At 47.0% G+C, this 10,669-nt stretch overlaps 1 protein-coding gene across 1 annotated transcript in view; it reads right to left on the minus strand.

Moving 5' to 3' along the window:
- The window catches only part of LOC110511200 (inaD-like protein), a 297,471-nt gene that overhangs the window by 33,207 nt on the left and 253,595 nt on the right, over positions 1-10,669 (minus strand). The window contains exons 30-34 of the mRNA XM_090184789.1: positions 10,061-10,153; positions 8,970-9,041; positions 6,185-6,323; positions 5,538-5,644; positions 5,224-5,307 (exon numbers count right to left, since the gene is read on the minus strand). Coding sequence (XP_090040915.1) covers positions 5,224-5,307; positions 5,538-5,644; positions 6,185-6,323; positions 8,970-9,041; positions 10,061-10,153 — 495 coding nt within the window. The remainder of the gene's footprint in view (positions 1-5,223; positions 5,308-5,537; positions 5,645-6,184; positions 6,324-8,969; positions 9,042-10,060; positions 10,154-10,669) is intronic.

Consider the following 10,669-nt stretch of genomic DNA (forward strand, 5'->3'; position numbering starts at 1 on the left):
ATGAAATTGATTAGGATCATAAAATTATTATTAATGATGTGTGTAGTTTTAGTCAGTAAAATGATGTGTGTAGTTTTAGTCAGAATTAGGGTAAAACAATATATCTGTACAATATATCTTTATAGTATCTTAAACACAGACTGTCTGAGAGGGCAGTGAGTACTCCCTAATCTTGAGGGAGGACAGGGAGTGCTTCTCATGGTCCCTAATCTTTGTCGGCTGGGTATTGATACAATATGTGCGTAGGATACCTACTGTTCGTGTGTATGTATGTGCGTATAAAATCTACTGTTTGTGTGCAAAGGTATGTGCGTAAGGAGCTAGTATTGGTTTTGTACAAGGAACCAGCGCGACCGTGAATAAACATTTAAACGATTTAGCTGTGCCTCTATCTGTTTCATTTCAACCAGTATCTTACAAATCCTGGGTTGCAGACCGAGTAGTTTAATTGAATTGTGTTATGAACATTGAGAACATAATTCTCGTGACAGAAATGTCAATTTCCTCCCTCTGTGCCAGAGAGAGCTTACGGAGTTCTGCAAACAAAACCTGAGCACACATAGGATCACACAGTTCTGCCCTATACAACTCAGGTTAAATCTCCACAGTCAGCATCTCCCCACCACAGAGGTCACCCGCCCATCAGACAGCCGTAGACAATGCATACCCTTGGCTTCACCGCTCTGTCTTTCCAAACCAAAGAAGTAGGAGCTGGGAGCATCTATCTCATTGAACATGGAGAACCTAGCTCTTACAAGTGCTCCCTTTGCTTTAACCTGGAATAAACTGCCCAGGTTCCTACATAATTCAGCTAATTTAGCCTGGAGGCCTACATTGCCTTGCCCCACCAGCTCTACCTCCACCTTCACCTCACTGATACTATGCTTCGAGTTCCCCCAATACTCTCATAGCCTCTGAGGATGAGAGAGCTGTATACTGTTGACAGAAAATACAAATTTGTACTTTTCCCACATCCCACTATTGACTCAGAGACTCATACTCCTCTCTTCGCTGCCCCCACCTTTAACAAAAAGTCTGGAAATCTGAGCAAAAGATGGCATCTTGTAAGAGCTTTGCATTAAACTTCTAATAGGATGCCTGGGAGGACCTGGTGAAATAGACAGCCGAGCCATGCTTACGTGGTGATCTGAAAACCCCACCGGGAGAATGGAAGCGCCCAACAGCCTATTGCTCTGATTCCTGGACATGTAAAAACGATTGAGTCGGGTTGCACTCACCCACTAGCCCCAAAGACCTTCACACATGTATACTGTCTGGTGTTGGGCTGCACTCACCCACTAGCCCCAAAGACCTTCACCCATGTATAATGTCTAGTTCTCCAAACATCGGTTTGTTCAAACTGATTAATGATGTCCCACCCCCTAATCAAATCAAATCTTATTTGTCACATGGAACAGGTTCACCTTGCAGTGAAATGCTTACTTACAATCCCTTAACCAACAAAGCAGTTTTAAGTAAATACCTAAAAAATAAATAAAAAAGTAAGAGAAGAGTAAGCAATAATAAAAGAGCAGCAGTAAATAAAAAATAGTGGGGCTATATACAGGGTGTTACGGTACAGAATCAATGTGGAGGCTATATACAGGGTGTTACGGTACAGAGTCAATGTGGAGGCTATATACAGGGTGTTACGGTACAGAGTCAATGTGGAGGCTATATACAGGGTGTTACGGTACAGAGTCAATGTGGAGGCTATATACAGGGTGTTACGGTACAGAGTCAATGTGAGGCTATATACAGGGTGTTACGGTACAGAATCAATGTGGAGGCTATATACAGGGGGTACCGGTACAGAGTCAATGTGGAGGCTATATACAGGGTGTTACGGTACAGAGTCAATGTGGAGGCTATATACAGGGTGTTACGGTACAGAGTCAATGTGGAGGCTATATACAGGGTGTTACGGTACAGAGTCAATGTGGAGGCTATATACAGGGTGTTACGGTACAGAGTCAATGTGGAGGCTATATACAGGGTGTTACGGTACAGAGTCAATGTGGAGGCTATATACAGGGTGTTACGGTACAGAGTCAATGTGGAGGCTATATACAGGGTGTTACGGTACAGAGTCAATGTGAGGCTATATACAGGGTGTTACGGTACAGAATCAATGTGGAGGCTATATACAGGGTGTTACGGTACAGAGTCAATGTGGAGGCTATATACAGGGTGTTACGGTACAGAGTCAATGTGGAGGCTATATACAGGGTGTTACGGTACAGAGTCAATGTGGAGGCTATATACAGGGTGTTACGGTACAGAATCAATGTGGAGGCTATATACAGGGTGTTACGGTACAGAGTCAATGTGGAGGCTATATACAGGGTGTTACGGTACAGAGTCAATGTGGAGGCTATATACAGGGTGTTACGGTACAGAGTCAATGTGAGGCTATATACAGGGTGTTACGGTACAGAATCAATGTGGGGGCTATATACAGGGTGTTACGGTACAGAGTCAATGTGGAGGCTATATACAGGGTGTTACGGTACAGAGTCAATGTGGAGGCTATATACAGGGTGTTACGGTACAGAGTCAACGTGGAGGCTATATACAGGGTGTTACGGTACAGAGTCAATGTGGAGGCTATATGCAGGGTGTTACGGTACAGAGTCAATGTGGAGGCTATATACAGGGTGTTAACGGTACAGAGTCAATGTGGAGGATATATACAGGGTGTTACGGTACAGAGTCAATGTGGAGGATATATACAGGGGGTACCAGATTGCAAAAAAAAAGCTTACATTTGAACCTTCTTTTTCCCTTTAGTCTCACTCAGGAACCTTGACAGTTCCCTCACCGTGTACTTTGACACCTCTGGCTGTCAGCTCCGGGCCCACAGAGGATGAGTCTGAACAGAAAACCTCCTCATCGTCCTCTTCCTCAAACTCCCCTTCCACTTCCTCGTCTCCATCTGCCATCCTGACCACCTAACCCCCGACCCCCCCTTGGTGCCTTTGACCACACCAGCCTCTCCCCTCCCACCTTTTTCTTCTCCCCCTTATTTTCTTCCGCTTGACACTGTCCTCCACCCCCCCAGTTGCTTACCCTTCCCCACTACACTATCCTCATCCACTAGCCTAGCCTGACTAGACCCAGCCTCATCTACACCTCCATCTATAGCCTGACTAGACCCAGCCTCATCTACACCTCCATCTATAGCCTGACTAGACCCAGCCACATCTACACCTCCATCTATAGCCTGACTAGACCCAGCCACATCTACACCTCCATCTATAGCCTGACTAGACCCAGACTCATCTACACCTCCATCTATAGCCTGACTAGACCCAGCCTCATCTACACCTCCATCTATAGCCTGACTAGACCCAGCTTCATCTACACCTCCATCTATAGCCTGACTAGACCCAGCCTCATCTACACCTCCATCTATAGCCTGACTAGACCCAGACTCATCTACACCTCCATCTATAGCCTGACTAGACCCAGCCTCATCTACACCTCCATCTATAGCCTGACTAGACCCAGCCTCATTTACACCTCCTTCTATAGCCTGACTAGACCCAGCCTCATCTACACCTCCATCTATAGCCTGACTAGACCCAGCCACATCTACACCTCCATCTATAGCCTGACTAGACCCAGCCACATCTACACCTCCATCTATAGCCTGACTAGACCCAGCCACATCTACACCTCCATCTATAGCCTGACTAGACCCAGCCTCATCTACACCTCCATCTATAGCCTGACTAGACCCAGCCTCATCTACACCACCATCTATAACATGACTAGACCCAGCCACATCTACACCTCCATCTATAGCCTGACTAGACCCAGCCTCATCTACACCTCCATCTATAGCCTGACTAGACCCAGCCACATCTACACCTCCATCTATAGCCTGACTAGACCCAGCCTCATCTACACCACCATCTATAACATGACTAGACCCAGCCTCTGCTGGCTGTGTCTCATGGCCCCCTGCACGTTTACCTCGATTTCTCCCACTGGAGCTTGTATCCTCACCTTGTCTACGGCCTTTATGTGGGCACGCAAAGCTCTTGTGCCTCAAATCCCCACATTCAAAACACAGCAGACTATCCGGCATGCCTCAATTTAACTTCTTATAGGCAGGTGGGACAGTAGCGTCCAACATCCGGTGAAATTGCCGAGCGCAAAATTAAAACTACAGAATTATAAATATTTAACTTTCATAAAATCAGAAGTGTAATACATCAAAATAAAGCTTAATTTCTTACTAATCCAGCCGCTGTGTCAGACTTCAAAAAGGCTTTACGGCAAAAACACACCATGCGATTATCTGAGGACAGCGCCCCACATAGAAAACCATGAAAAACATATTTCAACCAGACAGGTGCGACACGAAAGTCAGAAATAGAGATATAATAAACACCTAACCTTTGATGATCTTCTGTTGGCACTCCAAAAGGTCCCAGAATCATCACAAATGGTCCTTTCGTTCGATAATGTCCTTCTCTATATCCCCAAAAACTCAGTTTAGTTGGCGCGCTTCAGTCAACAATCCACCGGTTTCCCGCCATCAGAATGCATACAAAATTAATCCCAAACGTTACTAATAAACTTCTCCAAACAAGTCAAACAACGTTTATAATCAAACCGCAGGTACCCTAATACGTAAATAAACGCTAAAGATGGAGAATCCTTATTGTCTTTACTGGAGAAAAACAAAGAACGCGCTCTCATTCAGGCACTTGGAAACACTACAGCCAAAATGGGAGCCACCTAGCAATCAGCCTACCCACTAAATATACTATTTTCATGAACACAACCACAGCTTTGTTAATTCTGGATGCGGAATGTATAAATTCAGCTCCCACCTGTTCACCTACCGTGAGCAGAACCTCCTCCACCTTAACTCCATTCTCAGGAGCACACCTGAATCCATGCCGTAACCACAGCGTCTCCTCCGCGCTAGGCTGAGAAGGCATCGTGCACACCACACCATTCAATCACCAGGCAACTAAAACTCTGTCCTCTTCATCCCTAACTTTGAACTAAAACAGTAGGTACCGCTAAACTAACTAGTGCGTTAACCCTCCACCATAGAAAATACAAATTGAAAGAAAAGACCAAGAAAATAAGTAAGGACAGAGCCCTCCACACGGCCTCTCAAATACAAAACACTCCCAGCATACACGGAGAGAGAAACAAACAGAGGGAGAGAGATAAAGAGAGAGATAAAAGAGAGAGACTAACCTCCAGGATCTGATCTCCAGCCCAGAGTCGTCCATCACGTGCCGCCGCCCCCTCCTCATATACCTCATGGATCACTATGGCATCCTTGAGAGAGAGAGAGAGATGGAGAGAAAGAGAGCGAGAGAGAAAGAGAGCGAGAGAGACTGTTGACTTTTTGTCTTACTTTAATGAGACATCCTCATTACACTAAAACCACCACTACTATGCTACTATGCAGTGTAGCTGTGGCTCTCATCTCTGGCTGAGATGGAGACAAATTTACGTAACCTGTCATGGTCAACATGGTCGCCCCTGAGCAAGGCTAGCAGACTTACCAGCTGGGTGTCTTTTCCCCCTACAATGCTGAGACCCAGGCCAGAGCGACCCTTGGCGATCTCTATGATTTTCTCCTGGCCTGGAACGATAGGGCACGTGGCTGGGTCTACAGTATAGAGAGAGGGAGGAGAGAGATTTTGTTATTAAACCTCAATGCAAGTGTTTATGTTGTTGGCTGTCCTCTTTATAATGAATAATATACATTTCTCTACACCTGCAATAACATCTGCTAAACACGTGTACGTGACCAATAACATCTGCTAAACACGTGTACGTGACCAATAACATCTGCTAAACACGTGTACGTGACCAATAACATCTGCTAAACACGTGTACGTGACCAATAACATCTGCTAAACACGTGTACGTGACCAATAACATCTGCTAAACACGTGTACGTGACCAATAACATCTGCTAAACACGTGTACGTGACCAATAACATCTGCTAAACACGTGTACGTGACCAATAACATTTGATTTGATTCACAACTTTCTGCACAAAGAATTGAATAGATAAAATAAGACAGTTGAGTAAAACAGTCAGTTCTTCCCCAGTGAGCACAATATGTTGAAAATACCTTGTACTCTTAGGGTCCCTAATGTAGCCCTGTAAATGGCCTGCTGGTTGTGAGTGTGGCTCCATACCTTTGCTGCAGTACTCAAAGTCTGGGCTGGTGCAGGAGGAAGGTAGGAAAGAGGCAGGGGGGGGCACCAGCTCCCCTTTCACAGAGCTCACCACAGGCAGCTTACAGGAGAGCCGACAGGTTTTGGACAGGTTCGCAGTCTGCGCACACACACACATTTTAAATACTTAATTTGAATCCACCAATCAAATTGACAAAAAAAGTATGCAACCATTTTAAAGGTCCCTGTATGCATGCCACTCAAAGGTAAAGAAAGCACCTCCTTCTCCAATCAGCTAGGCTGCCCATGACAGCTGAAACAGAGCAGTACGTAGCCAATTGCTTTGCCATAATTTTTGTCAGGCCCTCAATCTGGAGGCCATGCACTGCAAGCCTGTGAACGTGGCCGAGACTGCCAAACATCAGCACCACCAGCTTGCACCTAAACCCGAGGATGTCCCAGCATGCCACGAGGGGCTGGTCCTGAAGCAGCTTCTCTGCAAAGGCCTTGTCCCCCCCCCCACAACAACAATATCTGGTATATTTGGCATACAGGAAAACACATCATTATCAAACCAGCTTCCCCTTACACAAGAATGTTTCTGCATCCACTTGTCTCGCTCGCTCGCTATCAGGTCGACAAGGTGGCCATGTCTAGCAATGTACAAATCCTTGTATGAACAGCAGCCATTCACAACATGGACAATGGACTCCATTACATTTGACTCATGTGGAATACAGAATGGGTCATGGTTTGCAGGGTACCAGAGTGCTACATTATATTTTGTTTGTAGAACTTGCAGCCTCACCTTAAAAATAAATGGCCAATGGCGAGGACATTGGGGTGGCAGGGTAGCCTAGTGGTTAGAGCGTTGGACTAGTAACCGGAAGGTTGCAAGTTCAAATCTCCGAGCTGACAAGGTACAAATCTGTCGTTCTGCCCCTGAACAGGCAGTTAACCCACTGTTCCTAGGCAGTCATTGAAAATAAGAATTTGTTCTTAACTGACATGCCTAGTTAAATAAAGGTCAAATAAAAATTAAAAATAAAATGGCACCGTTCTGGTAAATGGAATGGGAAACAGAGTGGTCATCACAGTCCAGAGCATCGAGTTTCCCCTGCAGCCTCAGGCCAGTCCAGTGTTGCAGTAGCTGGGAGACAGAGTGGACATCACAGTCCAGAGCAGTGAGTTTCCCCTGCAGCCTCAGGCCGGTCCAGTGTTACAGGAGCTGCATCCATCTGACACCGCGGAGTGTTGTCCTGCATGTAGGATGAGATGTTCCATGATGGGTGACAGAAGTCTCCACAACAACACAACAATCTGCCACAACTACATCAGAATCAGTCACTGGCTCAGTTTGCAGTGTCCACCTGAGCTCCACTCCAGTCCGGTTGCACAGGTTGTTGAGGTCTGGCCAGTCTGACCAGACACCAAAGCCAGCAGCACGAATGTCCAATATTCCATTTGCCTTCCTTCCAGGAAGTTGTCCTCAGTGTCCCTGGCCAGTGTAACCGTCCTCCTGAAGCCCAGGAAGTTGTCCTCAGTGTCCCTGGCCAGTGTAACCGTCCTCCTGAAGCCCAGGAAGTTGTCCTCAGTGTCCCTGGCCAGTGTAACCGTCCTCCTGAAGCCCAGGAAGTTGTCCTCAGTGTCCCTGGCCAGTGTAACCGTCCTCCTGAAGCCCAGGAAGTTGTCCTCAGTGTCCCTGGCCAGTGTAACCGTCCTCCTGAAGCCCAGGAAGTTGTCCTCAGTGTCCCTGGCCAGTGTAACGGTCCAGGAGGAAGGACGGCTCTGGATAACTCCTTACCTGTCACATCATCACTGTTGAGCATGTTCAACAGGTGAGTCTGTCTGGCAGCAGCGTAAATCCACTCAATATTCGGGACGCCTAAACGCCGCTCTCTTTGGCTCAGGAAGACACCGTCACGTGTGGTGTGTGTGTTGAAGCAGAGCCACTTTCTCACCACCTGAACAGTTTTGTTATTCATTTCCCCCAGAACCTTCTGTGGGAGAGGCACATTTGTAAGCAGATGTTGAATCTTTACTAGGGCCACCTCTCTCACAGCTTCTAGCTTCATGGCCACAGGCAGAGGGGAAACGTTAATCATATCAAGCCTGGTTGAATACTCATTAACAAGCTCCTCAACTCCGCCCACTCACCAGCAACATTCAACTTATGTCAAAGATAACCATATATATCGTGATGAGAGTAAACTCTGATTGGTTTATTCGTTAGTGTAAATGTTGGGGGTTTATCAGTTCGAGACTTGTACCAGCGTTTACCTCTGTCTTTTATACATTCACTGTCTTTCACTTCCAGACCTTTTCAAAAAGTAATCTGTGCGAGAGAGCATGTCGTTGATAGCATGGTCCTCTCTGGAGGAGATGTGAACGTCCTCAGCATAGCCCTGTACTGGGTTCAGTGACCACACATGGGCTGGGGCACACTGGCATTTCAGCCAATGGTTGATGGATGAAGTTCACAGCACTCCATGGGCAGATGGTTTTTATGCTAACCCTGAGTGGGAATGGCTCTGTCAGCTGCTTCACAAACACACACGCGCACACACGCACGCACACACACGCGTGCGCATACACACACTAACGGCAAGACACAACAGAAACAAAAATATTATCCAGATCTTTGTCTTTAAAATAGTTGTGAATAACTGAATAATGCATATTAAAACACAAGTTGTCTAATACTATGAGCTCCTTCTGATTCATTTCCTTCCACAGAGTGGATTCCATTGTACTACATGGAGTGCCGTTAGGTACACAGGTAACCCAAATCCACTGCGATGCTCACCTGCCCCAGGGGGGTCTCGGCAGCCGGCACAGTCACACTCTCTGAAGACTCGGCCTCGTTCTCTGAGGCCTTCTGCAGAGAGCACAAACAAGAGGTACAAACATGAACACACACAACACACACACACACACACACACACACACACACACACACACACACACACACACACACACACACAAGACACACACACACACCACAACACACACAAGACACACACACACACACACCACAACACACACACACACACACACACCACAACAACACACACACACACACACACCATAACACACACATACACACACACCATAACACACACATACACACACACCACAACACACACATACACACACACACACACACACACACACACACACACACACACACACACACACACACACACACACACACACACACACACACACACACACACACACACACACACACACCACAACACACACACCACAACACACACCACAACACACACACACAACAACACACACACCACAACACACACACACACACCACAACACACACACACACACACACCACAAAACACACACACACACACACCACAACACACACACACACACACACACACCACAACACACACATACACACACCACAACACACACATACACACACTCTAGGTCAGAAGAATACCGGTCACAGGTTTGAATTCATCGCCCGGGAAGCGTGCATCTGTTGGGGGTTTGTAGTGTCTGCCTGGTGTTCATGTTGGGGGTTTGTAGTGTCTGCCTGGTGTTCATGTTGGGGGTTTTTAGTGTCTGCCTGGTGTTCATGTTGGGGATTTGTAGTGTCTGCCTGGTGTTCATGTTGGGGGTTTGTAGTGTCTGCCTGGTGTTCATTTTGGGGGTTTGTAGTGTCTGCCTGGTGTTCATGTTGGGGGTTTGTAGTGTCTGCCTGGTGTTCATGTTGGGGGGTTTGAAGTTGCTCAACTCATTTTGACCTGAGAAACCAAGTCAGTAAACAACTCAGTGGCTTGTTGCCGGGACACAGAGAGAGGCTCTCAGGCTGGTAGGGATGTGTAGGGAGCAAAGAGGATGTAACACATGGGCTTCCAGTCAGATGACCTTTGACGAAGTCTCTCGGAGGATCTTGAGTGTTGCTTCTCTGGACACGAGCTCCGTAGCTGTGCTCCCACTGGACCCAACACTGGACTTCACCTGTGTGTGTGTGTGTGTGTGTGTGTGTGTGTGTGTGTGTGTGTGTGTGTGTGTGTGTGTGTGTGTGTGTGTGTGTGAGAGAGAGAGAGAGAGAGAGAGAAAGAGAGAGTGAGTGAGTGTGAGCGCGAGTGTGAGCGAGAGATAGAGAGAGAGACAGAGAGAGAGAGAGGGAGAGAGAGACAGAGAACGAGACAGAGAGAGAGAGAGAGAGAGGGAGAGAGAGACAGAACGAGACAGAGAGACAGAGAGAGAGAGAGGGAGAGAGAGACAGAGAACGAGACAGAGAGAGAGAGAGGGAGAGACAGAGAAAGAGAGAGAGAGAGAGGGAGAGAGAGAGAGAGAGAGAGCGGGGGAGAGAGACAGAGAAAGAGACAGAGAGAGAGAGGGAGACAGAGAGAGAGAGGGAGAGAGAGACAGAGAGAGAGACAGAGACAGAGAAAGAAACAGAGAGAGAGGGAGAGAGAGACAGAGAGAGAGAGACAGAGAGAGAGAGAGAGAGAGGGAGAGAGACAGAGA

Source organism: Oncorhynchus mykiss, chromosome 1 (assembly GCF_057628025.1).
Source record: "Oncorhynchus mykiss isolate SJ-2025 chromosome 1, ASM5762802v1, whole genome shotgun sequence".
Lineage (NCBI taxonomy): Eukaryota > Metazoa > Chordata > Actinopteri > Salmoniformes > Salmonidae > Oncorhynchus > Oncorhynchus mykiss.